General features: G+C 35.9%; 1 protein-coding gene across 2 annotated transcripts; it reads right to left on the bottom strand.

The window, feature by feature from the left end:
- Positions 1-8: 8 nt before the first annotated feature.
- LOC127861097 (uncharacterized) lies at positions 9-18,421 on the bottom strand. Of its 2 annotated transcripts, none has more exons than XM_052399472.1 (9): positions 18,254-18,421; positions 16,868-17,286; positions 12,391-12,567; positions 11,106-11,183; positions 10,350-10,529; positions 8,495-8,593; positions 6,455-7,843; positions 6,089-6,176; positions 9-1,713 (listed from the first exon to the last, which is right to left on the bottom strand). In XM_052399472.1, exons 2-9 carry the CDS (start codon positions 16,938-16,940, stop codon positions 1,551-1,553), a joined length of 2,247 nt encoding a protein of 748 aa, XP_052255432.1. In that variant the 5' UTR covers positions 16,941-17,286; positions 18,254-18,421; the 3' UTR covers positions 9-1,550. The 2 variants fall into 2 exon arrangements, with proteins under 2 accessions (XP_052255432.1, XP_052255433.1); XM_052399473.1 differs by lacking the exon at positions 18,254-18,421 and adding an exon at positions 17,659-17,869.
- Between the last annotated feature and the right edge of the window lie 950 nt (positions 18,422-19,371).

Raw genomic sequence — 19,371 nt, 5'->3', positions numbered from 1 at the left:
TTGTTGCAAAGAGAATGGAAGATTTATTTGATTTGACATCCTTATCAAAGTAGAAAATAAGTCATACAATGTTTTAAACACAAAAATGATCATGCGATGAAACAAATATTTCACAGTGGGTTTTCATTTGAAAATGGATATCTAGGTACAAAAAGTGCTGTTCATCACTACACCTAATTCAAAACAATGGTATCGTTTGCATGTTTATAAAGGATACTTCATTATTATAACCATACATTTACAGTAGTGATACGATGTTGCCCGAAACAAAAAATGGAGCAAATTTCGATATAGATAACTTACTTTATATGTTTTTTAATAGAATCTCAAAGCAAACATAACAAAACTTGTGCTACTCCTAGAAACACGTCTGGGGTTAATAATGTGGATAATTCATTTTTTTAAGATCGATCAATTATTTAGAAACGAAAAAATATTTTCATGTATTGAAACTAGAAAATTTCACACACAATTAAACTACAAAAATGGATACACGTACATAACAAAGACATTGTATACTGTGCTGTATCATAATTTTTAACATGACCTACGCTCCAGGAGTGAAATAACGTAATGCTCAATTGTGTTTATTAAACGGGTGTTATAACACTAGTTATATAATTGTGAAATGACGTCATTTTTGAGACGAAATGACGTCATTATTCAAGCGAATTTCTTCCGTTAAACTCCTTTACAATTTGAATAAACGGTGAAAAGAGCATAAAATAAAAAGAAAATTTGTTGGTCATGTTATAAACAGAATCTTAGATTCGTGTTCATCTTGTATTCAATACGAAACGACCCCTCATGGAAGATCCTATATATTTATGAAACGACTGTGTCCATAAGGTCACCGGTATAGGAAAGAAAACACATATTAACAGTAATTTTGCGAATTTCTGCACAGTTTCACGAATTCTCAAAGAACCTTCACTTATTTTTTTTCCACACCATGTGGGTTTTTCCAATTTATATTCACTTTTGAGTTTTAATACGTAAATAGCTCAGAAATGACACCCACTCTTTACAAATTATAAAATAAAAGTGGCTTCAATATAGCACAAGTGTTTGCTCACTACCGTCAGGATGAGAAACTATAAAGTGCTTTCCCATATCTAGTGATGTTAAGGTGCACGTCACTATGTTGGCTCACCAGTTGCATTAAACGGTAGCATTTGACCCACTAGAAGACTGTCCAATCTCACGTGGCATATATACGAGATATACAGAACCCACATTATCATCCATACATTAGGGAAACATCTTGGTGTTGCTAAGTGAATAGCACTTGCTTAATGGTATCTTACAAGTTTGAATACATATATTTATGAACAACGGCTGAGTAATTTCACGCTTCTATTGCACGTTCCTTTTTTATTTAAGTCCATTATTTAACCCGTTACATAACTTTAAGTAGTAACGGATTTGGCGTTGGTGCCAGTATCTAAATTTAAGCAAATTCTCCACTTACTTTCACTAGTATCAGAAGTTAAGGCACGTTTCCTACCAATCGTTGACTACATTATTCATAATAGTATACTTGTGCTTTGCTAAATATCGTACGCGGCATCTTTAAATGTGGCGGAATCCCTCGGCGGGGAGTTGCGAATCGGACTTTCACGCAGCTCAACCGCTCCTTCTGGTGCCGCCGCAGGCGCTGCACTTCCGTTTTCTGCAACTGCCGGAAGGTCCTTAGATTTCTGTGTTTTTCGCCTACAATTAAAACGACGCCGCTATAAGTGGAAGAAACATCAACATCAATCGAAACTATGTCATGAAGAAATGGTATAAACGCTTTTAATTCCGTTCGAGTGCATGTTTAATGCGAGTGTAGTTTTAATAACGTAAACTTTGGTTCACATCATTTTTAAGCGTCAGAGGCAAAACATAATATGCATATTATAAATGTCCAAAAATACAAAGAAATCTTAATTTCTCGCATGTTGCACTTTATCACAGTTTGTGCAAGAATAAACAAAGTATGTGTACATTTAAATCAATGATTAATCCTTGCTTTTCGATACACTACCCCCCCCCCCCCCCCCCCCGCAAGGGCACAAGGGCAGTTAAATATACTTCACTTATTCTTCGTTCATTTCTGTAAAGTAACGTACATGCAGTTTGAATCTGCGTTAGGTAAAAAAAGAATGTTTTGTCAATCTTCAATAGTATTTTGTCCGGGACTATGCAAAATCTATGTCGGCACGGCACTCAGTAAGAAACTAACTAACATCAGTGATGTGTATTAATAATAAGGAAATGCTTATAAATCTCTGGTCCTCAGAGTAGTTTGTGAGAGTTTAAGCTGATATCTGAAGTGAACTCACTCAAATAAAAACACAGGGTTTACAAATGTTCTCACGATAAATAAATAAGCTTATTTGATAATACAAAAAGGAAATGACTGAACGTTTTGAAGTATTGTTACATTTATTTCAATTAATAAAAAAGAACAAAAGGTTGCACAATATTTACTACACTTAATGCAGATTTTACAATTAATTAAACCCAGAGCGAGACGGAATACCTCCCCACATGGAACACACACTCATAGCTTTTATTTTGCTTTAAATGGGGATTTTTTTGCTGGATTTTTGCTAAGAAGAGAATTTCTTCACACGAAAAATATCATAAAAGCGGAAAGTGTTGTCCATGATAAGCCTGTGCAAACTACGCAGGCGAATCTGGGACGATACTTGCGCACATTCATTAAACCCCCTTTTCACAGAGCTGGGTCCATATGCTTGCGAAGCTGATCTTAATTCCATGACAGCACACTGATTCAAACCCTTGTACAATAGACTAAGCTGGCAGGGGCAAACATGCCATGCAAAGTCGGAACGGCCAAAATATGCTCTTACGCTGGAACAGGTTACGGGGGCTACAATATAATAGAGAAGTTCTTTGCTACCATTGACGTTATATAGCTACAATCAAAACGGTAACGTAAATATTATGTTCGGTTCTTTTGAAATTCATACCTAGCAAGCATGCTACGATTGTGAGCAATGTAGCCATATGCGTACGGTATTTAAACAATATATCTTTCACAGACTGCTACGAAAATGTTGTGTAACTAACAGACCACACGAACACGCAAATAATCTGATTGTTCAAAGTCACGATGCAAAGAATGCACACCACATTAAGGCAATGTAGTTATACAGGGGAATGCTATACAAAGACAATTGTTTTTTCTTTACAAAAATTGTTTGTATTCCGTTCTTTATTCTTTGAGGCAACTGGTATAAACACGCCCAATGTTTATGGAAATCTCGGTGAAACTCAAACTGAAGATAGTAGTTATGTGAATATAATTATGTTGTAAGGTAGCAATATATCAGAGCCATCAATCTGGGTTGAAATAAACATAACACCGGCAGGGATGGAGTGTGAGAGAATGTTAATGATCCAGAGAAATATAAATGTCAGGGCTACACGTAACTGATTCTTCTTTGCTGATTATTAATGCTAATTTACCTGAAAGCGCGTAATCCAACGAAAAACACACAAGTTAATGGCTATGACGATAACTGGTAAGAAGAAAAAAAATCCTTGTATTAATGGAAACATTATATTAATGTGCGAAATCATTATGATCTTAAATGTAGCTAAAGGTGGAATGCTGTATGTTCTTACATTAACCATGGTTTAGAGCATCAACATAATACAGAATTGTATATACTATACAAACTTCCAAATATACATTGAATTCACACAATTTAAATATATATGTGCATCTTAATTATAAAACGCATATCATTATTAAACGATGCTAGGAAAACAGAAGGTAAATGTTTACACACATAAATAATAATGACAATCTTTTTGAACCAGTTATGGAATTTGCTTGTTTCATTGTTTTCGCTTTTTTCATGGTTAAGCATTGGTCTTATTTAAGCATATTTCATATTATTGCACAATTCATTTTTAAATTGTGCCAAGTTTGATGCTGAAAAATTATAATTATTGTGGGAATGTTCCAAGCAAGACACTAAGCAACTGATCCAGGGGTCCCACAGACATCTAATATGGCCGCCGCTTATTCACTATTGCGATAGCATGCATTAGAGATGAAATGAGTGACATTCTCCATCTGAATTTAAACGATAATTTCGTAAATTAATTTGTTAATAAGGTTATAACGAAAATATTACATCTATTTTAATGATGTTAAGTAAGGTTTCGGATGAAATCCAAGGAAAACAATTTTTTTCGCTGTACATAATTTACATAGTTCAGCAATTTGATGAGACAAATATAGTTATCTTTATGTGAAATAACTCGGGTTATTATATTGTGTGATGTTTGTGGGAAAACCGGGCTTAATGCATGTGTATAAAGTATCGCCCCAGACTATCCTGAGCAGTCCGCAAAGGCAAATCTGCATGGCCGTTTTCCTCCTTGAGTAGAGTTCTGTTTAAAGAAAACTTTTTTCCAAGAAAGAATATCATACTATTGGAAAGAGTTTTTTCAGATTGTCCTTTGTAGACTGCATAGGCTTATCCTTGACGATACTTTACGATCATGCATTAAGCCCGGATTTCCAGGAGCGCGACTCAAGCTGCAGCGTTGTGTGACCAGTCAGTATCAAGCTAGTCAGCAGCTTTGTGTGACCAGTCAGTATCAAGCTAGTCAGCAGCGTTGTGTGGCCAGTCAGTATCAAGCTAGTCAGCAGCGTTGTGTGACCAGTCAGTATCAAGCTAGTCAGCAGCGTTGTGTGACCAGTCAGTATCAAGCTAGTCAACAGCTTTGTGTGACCAGTCAGTATCAAGCTAGTCAGCAGCGTTGTGTGACCAGTCAGTATCAAGCTAGTCAGCAGCGTTGTGTGACCAGTCAGTATCAAGCTAGTCAGCAGCTTTGTGTGACCAGTCAGTATCAAGCTAGTCAGCAGCTTTGTGTGACCAGTCAGTATCAAGCTAGTCAGCAGCTTTGTGTGACCAGTCAGTATCAAGCTAGCCAGCAGCGTTGTGTGACCAGTCAGTATCAAGCTAGTCAGCAGCGTTGTGTGACCAGTCAGTATCAAGCTAGTCAGAAGCTTTGTGTGACCAATCAGTATCAAGCTAGTCAGCAGGTTTGTGTGACCAGTCAGTATCAAGCTAGTCAGCAGCTTTGTGTGACCAGTCAGTATCAAGCTAGTCAGCAGCTTCGGAAGACTTGTCATCTTTATTATTCATGTTGTAATTTCTAGACACACGCTTTACCAACTTGATTTATTCTAACGCATGCAATTTAATGCATAGCGAGTAAAACCTAATTCAATTATAGAGAAAAATAACGTCGAAAACGCGTATAGATCTAGAAAATTGCTGGTATGTTCGTATCAGTCCGACTTTTAAATACTTAGTTTAATCCCGATATCAATCTACAATTTAAATATAGGTTCCGACATCCTGATGCACAGATAAACCAAAAAAAAACTCAAAAAGAATAGCTCTCAACAAATTGTACGATGTGTATCATCAAAATAACAGAACGTGAACGCCATATATAACAGGACGATATATAAACATGCAAATTCCTAATATACAATTATCTCATGCGTAATGAATCAACGTGAACTTTTCTGAATTTATATTTTATTAACATTTATATTCCCGAGGAATTTCACACTTTTGGAAAGAGAGCCGATTTGGGAGATAAGGGACGTTGATAAGACACTACCGCGTGCGAAGGTATTTCATATCTTACATACATCACACGGAACATGCATTGTATGTCTTCCACGTCCAGAAGTGTGCACTGTTGTCAACACGATGTAGAAATATGCCTTGGCAGTTATGGTCTTTTTAATGACGCATAGCGTAAACTATTTGTTCAACGGCTCACGCGATTATGTTGCCCGTTTAAATGATTCATTTGGCTTATACTCAAAGAGTACTTCGATTTTTAAATCGAATACAATACAGGGTGTGGTTTAAAATGTAATACTCAATCACGAATCATTAAAACACAAATTGATATTCGATACAGTAAAAGCAATATTTTTTAAAATTGAGCATGTCAAAACAAAATGCATATTCTGACATTAATCCAAATTCCTAAACACACAATATGCTATAAAGTTACAAACTTCATATGTGCCTACCTTCTATATAGATAAATTGCCACTATAATGGAAATAATTACTGCTACAACGAGAATACTGAACGCCACCCACAGAGACGACTCCAAACCTGAAGTGACAAGAAAATATGAACCTTTACTTTTTATTCTGTGCAGGATAGTTATTCAAGTAAGTTTTGAAATTATAACATGTTACAATGACGTATAAACCGGCAATGAAGACAGTCTGTTAAGACTTTTACAAGGTCAAAGTAAGAATTACTTTTCAAGATTTAAGGTATACTTCTTTCGTTATAAATCGATCTCAAAGCTATCATATCCATAATAAAAACACACGCCATTTATAAAGCCATGCATACATCTCAAGCAACGATAAGTCAATGCTCACCAAATTTATTTGACGATGATGACGAGTCAGCTAACACCGCTTCATTGGTTTCATTGGTCTCCTTATCTTCACCTTCCTCTTCACCATCATCGTCGAGTTTAACATCGGGACCATCGTCATATATTGCTGTTGAAGAGTACATGCCCCTTCCTGGTGTGGTCGTATCTAATGTCACGACAACATCTTCTCTCTCGATATCGGCTTCAGGAGACGTTGCTGCTTTTGAGGACTTGTCTACGTGAGTATTACTAATTGTAGACATTTCGACCGGACGCGGAGTGGCAGCAACAACGTTACTTTTTTTAGTAACTACATCAGGTTCCGAGTCAATATCAACAGCATCATAAATTATGGTAGATGGGTATACATTAACACCAGTAGTTGTATCGTCAACAAGGTCTGGATCAACTGTCATCGAAACTACTTCTGTTTCACTTTTAGTATGCACTATATGTGAAACAGCGATAATCGAATCAGTAGACGAAGAAGCTGGTGAAGAATCTAATGGAATCGTTAAAGCCTGTGTAGCAGTTTTATCTTCTGAAGAGGTTGACGACAAAGAAGATTGTATATCTACATTGTAAATTGACGTAATGCTGTCAACGGATTCGGACACTGTAGCTTCTGTTGTCGATTCAGTGACTGATTCTTTCGGGTCGTCGTAAATTGCAATTGGAAACTCATCTGTATCAATAACAGAGTTTGCAGCTGTTTCTTGTTCGTTGACTACGTCAGGTGTTGAAATTTCTGTAGGTTGTTCAGTTGATACTATTTCTGTAGCTAATTCAGATGGAATATTGTCTGTAGTTGGTTTCTTTACTTCTTTTTCTGTAGTTGATTCATGAGTTATTTGTGTTGAAGTTGACTCCGGAAATTCTTCTTCCTTTATTTCAGGTGTTGCTTGGTCTGTAGCTGATTCCAGTGCTAATGCAGTTGAAGCTGTTGTCGTTGTCACTGTACTAGTGGTTGCTATTGTAGTTGTGGTGGAGGGTGATGTGGTGGTAGTTGTTGTGGATGGTGAAGTAGTGGTGGATGCGGAAGTGGTGGTGGTTGTGGTGGATGGTGAAGTAGTGGTGGATGCGGAGGTGGTGGTGGTTGTGGTGGAGGGTGAAGTAGTGGTGGATGCGGAGGTGGTGGTGGTTGCTGTGGATGGTGAAGTAGCGGTGGATGCGGAAGTGGTGATGGTTACAGTTGTGGTTGTAGTAACGGGTGTAGTAATGGTGGTTGGAGTTGTGGTTGTGGTTGAGGGTGTTGAGGGGATGGTTGTCTGCTCTTGTTTCTTTGTTGTGGCCTGACTTTGTTGGAAGTCTTTAATAACGGCAGCCACTACGCTTTTGCCTGTCATCTTTATCACAATGAGTGCAGAAAAGGATTTGACAGCGTCTTCATCTGAATTTCAAGAAAACTTGTTTTTAATGGGTCGTGTGATAAATGTTATAGTTTTAAGGTAAAAATCAATACATAGGACAACTTTCAATTTACTACATGTATGTAAAAGTGTTTATTTTGTAGAAAGTATACTAAAGAACAAATCTAACTAGAGCTTTGTCAGAGACGTGACGAATACCCCCACATGACACAGAATATTTTGCATGTTATCTTCACAAAAATTAGCGGACACCATGCTTAATGTTTAAAACACACTAAGTAAAATGTGACCTGGTTTTTGACCCTGCATGGCCCATGTTCGAACTTGACCTTCACATCATCTAGATTCAACTTCTGACCAAGTGTGGTGAAGATCGAATGAAAACTACTTGAATTAGAGAGCAGACACCATGCTGAATGTTTAAGACGCACTTAGTGACCCCGTGAGCTAGTTTTTGACCCGGCAAGGCCAATGTTCGAACTTGGCCTAGACATCATCTAGATACAACTTCTGACCAAGTTTGGTGAAGATCGGATGAAAACTACTTGAATTAGAGAGCGGACACGGACCGATCGGCCGACAGACCGACAGACCGACCGACAGACAAGCTCACTCCTATATACCCCCCTAAACATCGTTTTGTGGGGGTTTAATTAATTCACAAATATTACCCCTTAGACAAGTGAACCTAAACTCCTTGTTGCAGTCGTCGTAATCATAGTCTATGTCGTCGTTGACCCGCTTGGCTCTGAGGCAATCCTTCGCAAAACCTGAAGGACAGCGAACCTTGCAATAAGACCCTTTATATATCAAACCTGAAGGACAGCGTATCTTGCAAATAGACCCTTGCATATCAAACCTGAAGGACAGCGTACATTGCAATTAGACCCTTGCATATCAAACTGAATTGGGTCAAAGTATACGTTGCATTGAAACAGCTTGACAGGTCGGCAGGTTTTGTCAATGCCTAAATTTGTGATAATAGTTTAATCTAAATTTTATATCGTTGTTAGTTCTCTTTTCTAAGCAGATTTTATCACCTATGTAAAAAAAAAAACTATTAGAAGTATGGCATTGAACACACTCTGGCCGACTTTGATATGAAGGTATCGAATTTAAAATACTAAAATTTCAGGTTTTTCCTGAAAGTCACCTTCGCTTAATACGACTGAGCAGGCCAAAATCGTGTGGTTAAAAAGGATAACGCATTAATTACATTATACAAATTAACATGTACTGCCATTTATTTTCACTTCGTCTTGATTAAATATGGCGAGTGTGACATGACATTCACAATAAATAAAGATCAAGCTTGTAAACAAATTGTCTCTTTTCAAAGCAGTGAGAAAGTCATAAAGAAATATTACCCTGATGTTTGTTCTATATTTCATTACTGAGCATTACATAAATGGTATTCACATGATAGCTCGCTTTCAATGGGTACCAATAAAAGAGCTAACTGAACGTTGCAAATCCGACTGACTGTAATACAGAAGACTCTTGTTAATGCAGTCAACTTTCATTCAGCGGAAAATCGCTATAAACTATAGAATATATTTCATCAAGAATGACAAGCCTATGGCTGACATATGTCAACGTGAATTCATACTGGTTTTTAAGAATATCAAACAAAGTTCAAAATTGCTGACACGATTTTTGGCACACATGCACCCAACCAAACCGATTAGGTGGGATTTTAAGCAACGTTTAATAGCGAATGACCAGAAAGTATACATACATTGTTCATAGTATAAACACTTTAAAAATATGTTATTAATACATGAATTTATTATGTTATGGCATCATTTGATATTATGGCGCGTTTTATGCAGACCTTTCAAGTTTCTTGTTGAAATATTATTTCCGCATGCAAATCTTCTAAATCGTATGAACCTTTTCTATGAATTCTTACGTTAAATGTTCAAATTTAACTAAATGAAATTATTGCATTGCTTAATAGTTAAAATATTGTTTAAAAAAACGAGCCAAAACAACAAATAGTAACGCACTGAAAACACAACAGTTGTCAGTTGGTCGCTTGTTTGAAAGGTAGTGAACAATTTAGAAGTAAAAATGCTTAAAGCAGCATCATTTACGAAAAACGAGTCAATGCATTATTGTATCATGTATATGTAAATGATAGATTTAAAATTTAAGTATGTCTGAATGTTTAAATCAATTATATCATTAAATTATTCGTAATACATTTAGAAATTGTGTTATCGAAATGATTTGTGAAATGTACGACGCGACTTTGACATAGCATTTCGTACAATAATTTGTTGAGGGTGTCATAGCTTGTTTTGTTGTCTGAGGACGCCCGAAATATTAAATAGTAATGCTTTTTTTAAATTTAATGTCATAACAAAGCTTGTATTTGTTAAATAGATATTCTTTTGCAACGACTTTCCTGTGATTGTCTAATGTAGTGTTTTGGAAAAGTGCCCGTAACAAAAAAAGGATTTTTTTAAATGCTAAAACGCATTAACCAGTCAAAATATTATGCAGGTTGTACTGTGTCCTCACCATCAGACGTAATCTGGCCCATCCTGTGCGGAAAGTCTACAGCTATCATATCCATGACGTCTCTCATCCCCGCGCCGTTCGACACATTCGCCAGAGCGCCACCTTGCGAGGCGCACAACGTCGCCGCGTTCTCTGTCAGGGCGGTCTGATCCGGTACAAAGAAAGAATTGTCTGCTAAGCCTTTAAGACAGAAAAAACAATTTTGTAAATTAGCAGGCGAATTAAATTAAGAAAATAACAGATATATTGAGAAGACAATTACAGTTGCTGAGGCATTATCAGATAGAGCTATACGGAAAATGAAAGCCTTCACCCGCATTCACCAATCCAGTCTGCGACTTACGAATAAAAAAGAGATGTAAAACAAACATAATAAACGTCAATCGGGTGAATAAGTTACAACTGATAATTATTCACCAAGAAAATGTTCTACGTGACGATAAGTGAAGATAGAGATGGTAAGTGCCAAGTGTGACTAAACGTTTAAGAGAAAGCGGGGGGGGGGGGGGGGAAGAGGGAAAACACAATTAATTAAGTAGGGCATTGGAAAGAGATACAGCTGTTCAAACAAAAAAATGTTTGAGACATACTTCTAAAACAGTTACATGCGTTAAGAGGAAGGTCAATAATAGGAGATGGATATCGAAAACCCTCGTTCAAAGTTGAAAAATGTATTCATCGAATTTTATTATCGGAGCCAGATTTAAATTAAAACATTTTTGGGAGTATAAACGTTAGAGAATTGAATGTACGTACGCTGGCATACTATGGAGTTCTCCTTTTTGTCCGATTTAGCGAAGTCTACTTTGAGGGTCTTCACTCTTCCGGTCCCATCTGAAAATGGTAGCCAAATATAAAATCAAGATATTTATTGAGCTATACAACTCAATTATATTTATAACATAACGTAAACAACAACATGTTCTTGATGTTATATTGTTAGATAATATACAATAATTTAGCGCATTATGTAAAATTGCTGAGAGTATATACTTTGTGATGTATTACATTGGCGTTTATTGCCTCTAGTGTTGTCACGGATACTACAATGAAGATGGTACAGAGAAGCATGCAAACAATTATCGTTTCTTGCCAACATCATCTTATCGCGCATTTAATCTCCGAGAAAAAAACGTAATTGTCATGTGTTTCATGCATAACAATGTGAACAGTTTCGTTCACAGACACTATCGTCTGCTTAATTAGCCATTATCGCACGTACATTTAATATTCAGTTGCTCAGCCAGAGAAAATAAAAACGAACTTTTATGTATAACCGTTTGTTTTGCAAAACTTGACATGCACTTTACGAATTATTGCAAATTGCCTAGTATTGAACACGTATTCAATATTATTAGGACACATGAACACATCAAGTTTAATTGAAATTGTGCAACAAACGTTCGCAACTTAAATGTTTTCAGAAGACGGCATGCTAACGACGATCACAAAAATTACAATCAACGCATTTAAACCACGTGATCACAAAAACAGCATTATCTTGCATAGGTTAAGCAATGTGATCGTAAAAAGCATTATCTTGGGTAGGTTAAGCAAGGTGATCATACAAAACCAACAATGTCTTGGGTAGGCAAAGTAAGGTGATCGTAAAAACAAAATTATCTTGGGTAGGTTACGCATGGTGATCGTAAAAAAAACAAAACATTAACTTGGGTAGGTTAAGAAAGGTGATCGTAAAAATCAACATTATCTTGGGTAGATAAAGCAAGATGATCGTAAAAACCACATTATCTTGGGTAGGTAAAGCAATGTGATGGTAAAATCAACATTGTCTTGAGTAGATAAAGCAATGTTATCGTAAACAACAACACTATCATGGGTAGGTTAAGCAATGAGATCGTAATAAACAACACTTTCTTTGATAGATTTAGCAAGGCGATCTTCAAAACAACATTATCATGAGTAGGTTACGCAAGGTGGTCGTAAAAAACGACAACATTTTCTTGGGTAGGTTAAGCAAGGTGATCGTACAATACAACATTATCTGGGGAAGGTTCAGCAACGTGATCGTAAAATTTACCTTCACTTGGGTCCGTGACCGCACGCCATCCGTACAACCAGACGCTCTCGCCGTCGATGAGCATCTTCTGCAAGACTTTTTTTTGGAAGCTGCGGCCGGGAAACAGAAGGCTACCGGAACTCTGACACACATCGTTGGCGTCCTCCCATCGAGCTCTCGTCTGCTCGAACTTGAACGCTGAGGTCAAGATAGAGCGTTCAGAAGAAAGGTTTTCTTTTACAAGCATGTTTGATGGTATCACCTAATAGTTATGTTTTCGTGATTGTTAATATCGGCGAGAAATAAACATATACGAACAGTGCACAAACTATTAAACATGATTGCATTTGGACACAAGCGCACGCATGCTACCCCCTCCCCATACACACTAACGAGTTTGAAAAAAATCGAAAAATAGACCCATAGTTTATTGATCCCAATATGATGGGTCATAATTATATTCCAATGCATATCATGTTAAATACAACACTGTTAATAGCAATGATTGGATGGTGGTATACAAATTCATTTTTTCGCTTCTGGCATCATACGCAGAATGTCATTTACCCTTTTAATATATTACATTGTTTTCATATTCACATTTTGGAACGTTGCCAACAAAAGCAATCTTTAAATCAAACCAATTACTTAGACGATGCACCTGCAGGTATGTGCATGTCGTTCAGTAATGTATTACCGATGAATTGTAGATTATTTTCCACGAAGAAATTAAGCTATATGTAACCATGTTCTCTTGCCTAAAACAAACACCAGAACAATGTACTTGCAAGAGTCGATTGGAAATGCAAACTCACCATATTAGATGTCGGAATTGTATCTCAAATACTGTTACGTTAAAATGACATTGCCTTCACCTTAGGTGATCTTAATTATGCATAATATGTTAAGGTATCAATTAGTTTTTAATATAACGCCTTTTGCGCGTCGCAAATGTCTTTCGAAAACGCGTTCTTATAAAACCTGAATATAAGGCGAGAATTCTAGGAAATCCCGATGGGATCTGCTACTGTCATTATACCCGTAAGCACTTCTCACGCCTCCTCTAGCCCATAAATCTCGTAGTGATCACAAGTATTTTCCCGCTCGCCAGGAACTATCACACGACTCCCGCGTGGAGCGGGGAGTTTAACAGCATTAAAATTCGAAAATAGACTCATAATAGATTAATGTTGAATTAATGTAGACAAAGGCCGGCGTAAGTCAGTAGTTATGACTAACCGATTATTTTTTTTTACAGTATTCACAACTGCTGTGTTTGAATAAGCATATACAAGAGATTGTTTGCGGGATTGTCAAAGGTGGTTATTATGGTTTACACACACGTTAATTGTCAGCATCTTGCATATTTCCATACTATTCCATTAGTTGGCTGGTCTTCAAGATCTATACAGCATGCACGATTCTCAATATGCAAAAAGAATGACAACTAACAGAGTATTCTCTTGATACCACATATCGTCCTCTTCATGCGATATGCTTTACGTCACTACATATTCCAACAATTCTCTGATATTGTCTATTTCATCTATTGATACTTTCACCATGTACCGTGCGCCCTATTTAATATGCATTATGTCTTCACCCTAATGTTCTCATACAATGTGCCACACTTTATACTTTCACGTGTGTCGTATATGCTACTTTCTCTATGAAAGGTGTCGTATATCCTACATTCCTTATGCAATGTGCCGTACAATGACTCTCCCCTTATGCAAAGTGCTGCACGCCATACTTTCCTTCTGCAATGAGCCTAGTCTAAATAGTAACACGTTATACTAACCCCACAACGGCTACATTACAGACACAAAAACATATTATCTTTAAAACCTTATCCAAGCCACTGTGCATCAAAGACAATGTGCAGTTATGTAAACTCAACAAATTATTACACATAATAATCACCAATCAAACATGAAACAGCAGAAAAAATAAAATTATCGAAATTTCGATATTCATCAAATACAAATACAGTCCGTGAATTCATGCTTGACATTAATGATATTTCGCCGCGTGAGTAGATCTTCGTTATATTTTTAAGGATAATGGGAATGTCTCAGTTTGAATAATAGATAGTAACGATGTTTAGAACTAAAAAAGCGCAACATATCGACCCGGTGTTGAAGTTATCTCTGAACTATTATTTTGGCGATCATTCGAATCAAGAAAGCCTAAGAAATTATTCCAAATGAACAGATGCCCTTTGTATATTTGAATAGTGGTCCGATGTTTTGCATAAGAGGAAGACAGAGTGGATCATGAATGATATCGGTCCGACAGAGGGCCGAAATCTCGACACTTGCTGATACAATCAACATATAGTATAATTTAGGTTATGATAACGTATACAAGGCAATTTTAATGGGGATCCTATTAACATTAAAATATAATATATACATGTATTTATTAATTTTAAATCGTTATGTATAACGAAGGGTTAGTAAAATCGTATATTGGCCAGGATATCTCCCTCTGTTTAAAAAAACCCACAACAACGTCGTATTTTCCTTTTTCATTTGTCATATGAAGATGCTGTGTTAATGGGTCTTCGTGGATCTAAACCTGATGTAAGTGATCGTCCTACGTACGTAGTAACATCGTTTTAAAATGTTTGCTAAAACTTCGTGTGTGAAATTGCTTATCTTTCACTTTTTTATACATTTCCGAGACCATTTTATTTGTTGCATTGTGTGTTCTGTTTTTACCGGTTAAATTGTTATTCGTATTGATATTATATTTAAATTCATATTAGACTTTACTTAATTGATTTTTTATGTTAATTCGAGAGACAACAACAACCAAGACTTCGAACCAATTGCAGGAATCAATAGGACCAGGGCCGATATTTTATTTATAGTTTAAACCTATTTATTTTAGATTGCATAGAAAGCCTAAGGATTTTTTGACACGCTATCGAGTCCGTTTCCTGGGACTAGATCTAGTACTCTATTGGGGGAAATCTAAAGAACGCTCCCACAGTGGGGATCGAACCCATGACCTCCCGATCGCTAGGCGGACACCATATCCACGACACTTCTGCGACCTCTATTTTATTTTTAAAACACACACATTGTGTGCTTGTCCTTTCGTTCTGTTTGTTTTAACGTATTGAATGCGCTCATAAATTTTATATGCATGTATTTAATTATTTTAACTGCTAAAAATCTTGAGCTCAATAACAGCAGTAGAAGGCGTTTTCGAAATAGTATAATCTTCAGTGTACTATGTGCCTAATATAATACGCAGAATACAATTTGCCTTACACCATACCTGGTATAAAGTGTGCCTTAAATCATACGTGGTATATACGTGGTGCAAAATTGTTCACAAATCCTATTAAGGAGGCAGTGTACATAATGTATACTTATTATACAATATGCCTGATAGCGAATTAATTTCGCTCTATTCCATACACGTTACCTCTGTCTGTAAATATACCGTGCTTAAAACTTTATTTATTACGTTTCGGTAAACTCTTCTTGACGATTTATTTTTACGCAATGTTCTCTCGTTAATGCTATGCATTTTGTTATAGGCTCTTAATGCAATGTTCCCGATGTCCTACCATCAAAATGCGTCTCTGCAAGCTCCAAACTTTCGAATCGATCGTATTAAATTAACTGCTTTACTTCAGTGTATTTCTGTAGATTAAGTGTTCGATCTGCAATGAAATTACTTGTAATGTCTGTTTTAATGATTCATTTTCGACTTCGACTAAAGCCGTGCATTTTTTAAATTTCAAGCTAACATTCCTGTATTAGTTTTGAAGGATTAAGCGTGTCAAACTGCAATTAGATCCTGATGAATGTTGGGTTCGAGCGCTCATTAGTTTGTGGATACTTGAAACAACTGTCGATCACTGCGCGCGAAGGTTGAATTTAGGCTGACGGTATGACATGTTTAATTCCATCGGGATATAAACCGTCATTGGTGCAATGCCATGAACCAGCTGTGAAAGGTGAGGAACAAGTATTAAAAGGCAATCATTTCGGGATTCGACTGAATGATGTGCATGGGAAAGCAAGATTAACACTGAGGTACTCATTTGCCTTTTGCTCACCGTTAAGGAGTAAATAACATATTTGCGCTGTAACAAGCTGGTCTACATCAAGTGATACTTTCCTGAACGGGCAACAAGTATGGGCTACTTGTCCTGTTTGGCCACGACGACAACAACAATAACAATAACTATCACCGCCACAACCACCACGACGAACAACAACTACTACAATTTCTACAACAACAACAACTATTGCTGTTCTAATGCTAATAAGGACAATACTAATAAATACTATCATTACATTTGAAATAGTAATAATAATGATAACATTTAAAGCTTCTTATCCTAGCGCTCCTACTAACGAACATAACTACAGAATGAAATTAACCGGTAATACAGCTAAACAGTTCACTTTTTGTTTTCTTACAAATCAAAGGAAATTATAAATGTATACAAGTATACCATGCGTTTATCACTTACGTGCTGCATTTATTAAATCCATATTAATTGCCATCATAAGTCCAAGAATTCCAAATTTCCACATATTTTCCATTTTCTTATTCGTCAAAAGTAAAAAAAAATTGCGCTCGAAAATTAAAGATTAACGTAAACGATCCAAAATAAAAACACAAAGCGTTCAATGGTGTGAATGTGTCTTTTTTATTATTTATTTTCACCAGCTTAAAGTGCTTGAAACTATTACTTCCCACGAACTTCTTATCTCTGCAAAGAAATGATTCTATTTGTATTTCAATTAAACTTCACATCTTTGTTCCGATTAGAAGTTCCGCGCAGCAAGCGTCCCAAAGAAATGTCTCAGCGACATCTGTTTCTTGTAGACGCTTGGGATTAAAGAACTTTCCTTAGAACTTCTACTGGGATGCACGTTTCAAATTTATCTGAAACAGAGATTGTTTCCCTCCTTGAGAGCAAGAATAACGTTATTCGACGGCAAGGAAGCCTGCTGAAAGACATAAACAAGATCACGATCTTTCGTCAGGTCTAGTAAACGATTCTTAGGTAAATTCAAAATGTAAGAGCCTAATTTAGGAACATTATTTCGTTTGAAATGATACCTTTTCTAATTTATTTCATTTCTAGTATGCCAAATTATTTTGACACCTTGATGAATGGTACTACTTGCGGCGATTCCGTTTCTATTAAAGTGACTAACATCAAGGAATTTCAATAAACACATAAACACACTCGATTTAATTAAATTAATTGTAAGTGAAGACAAACACTGAATTATAAATAGTAACATTAAAAACCTGTTTAAAAGTCAATCGACTTTCTTGCATCGGTAGTGTGTCAGCTATGCAGTTAAGAAGCGTGATTCACGACGAATAGAAGTCAAGTATTTGATAATCATACAATGTTTTTATACAAATGTATAATGCAATGCTATCAATGCGCAGCAAATGAAAAACTAGTTACATGTGTATGAATGTCAAAATGTTCGTGAAATCGCAAACTCTTTACATTAATATCATTTATATGCATTTATAATCCCGAAATATTCAGAAAGAGCCGAGCCTAAAATTCATATGCAGCAGACAGCACGCATATAAAAAAGCTACGTCGACGACAGGAACTCTCGGCTCGACATTTAAATGTTAATGTTCATCTGCATATAAATGCTGTGCTTGTCGTTTGTTCTTTAGAACGTATTCCGTCAAAACGCTCAAAAGCAGCGTGCCTTACTGAAACACTTAAACTAAACACGATATATTGAGTAGCGTCCTAACATGCCGTACTGTTCTAAATTAAATATTTAGAGAGCAAAAACATGAGTTAGGTATGGGTTGAAACATAACTATGACGAAATGATACAAATATATAAATTTAGATATTTCGTAAACATACCTCAATTCCATTCAACTTAATGAACTTGTATAATAGAAGTCGATATTTAATTTTTTCTCAACGTGTCCATTTATTTATTTCAGTTAATGCACTTTACATACTTTATTCAACTTTATCATAAAATCTCATATAAACTTATTTACTTTCACGCGTTCTGTTCACAGTATTGATAAGTTCAAAATAAGGCTAAGTTCAAAAGGGCGGCTTCAAGAACTCCGGAAACTAATCACTAAAACTCGTCGACAAAGAGGAGCGTCATTACTAAATAGGGAAGTTCAAACGGTTATCAAAGAGAGCTCTTGTATTCATGTATATAAGTACAAATGAAACAAACTTGAAGGCGAAGTTTATAATAAATCGTTAACTGTTTTGTTTCTTGCAATGCTTTATGTTTAGGCTAACATTTTGACTTTTTTGACACGTTTCTTGCTTCAACTTAAGACCTTTTTCTGAACAGTTCATTTACGACAAACTAGTTTACAAGATAATTATTTTGAAACTCTGAAAAAAAGAATTAAAACATGTATCGTTATAATTTAAATTAACACGTGTCGCTGATTCAATTGCAAAACTTAACCCACTTTTGACATTCTAAATTAAAGTCACATTTGTTAATTGTATTTTTATTTGGAGAACTTTATTATAGGTTTTCCCGTAAAACAAATTATGAACAAATGTTTCCCTTATGATGATGATATTGCTGGTACAATAACTGACGCAATTTCTGCTATATTGTATGATTTAGTTCATGTTTAAATAAAATTTGGTATGTGTATTTTTATTTGAAAACTCGACGTTGTTTTCGACTTATTATAACTTAAACGTAGCTGAGACAGCCTATACTATTAGAATATAATGATATATTAAATACATATTATATTACTACCTGTACGTATGCTGCTGCTTCTGTTTTCAAAGTCAAATTGGTATACAAGTATCCACTCACCATCTATAATTAAAAATAATGGACATATAACCCATTTAAATCGACGTGCGTTATTAACCAATAAACATACATGTATGTCAAATAAGTTATATACGGCTCGAAGAGCATAAATCGTGCTAAATATGCTGGTATTGTCTACATTTAAATAAGTTTTCAGCGAATAAAAGGAGTT

The sequence above is a fragment of the Dreissena polymorpha genome, chromosome 15, assembly GCF_020536995.1.
Source record: "Dreissena polymorpha isolate Duluth1 chromosome 15, UMN_Dpol_1.0, whole genome shotgun sequence".
In the NCBI taxonomy this organism is placed as follows: Eukaryota; Metazoa; Mollusca; class Bivalvia; order Myida; family Dreissenidae; genus Dreissena; species Dreissena polymorpha.
This window is presented reverse-complemented; position numbering and strand designations above follow the sequence as displayed.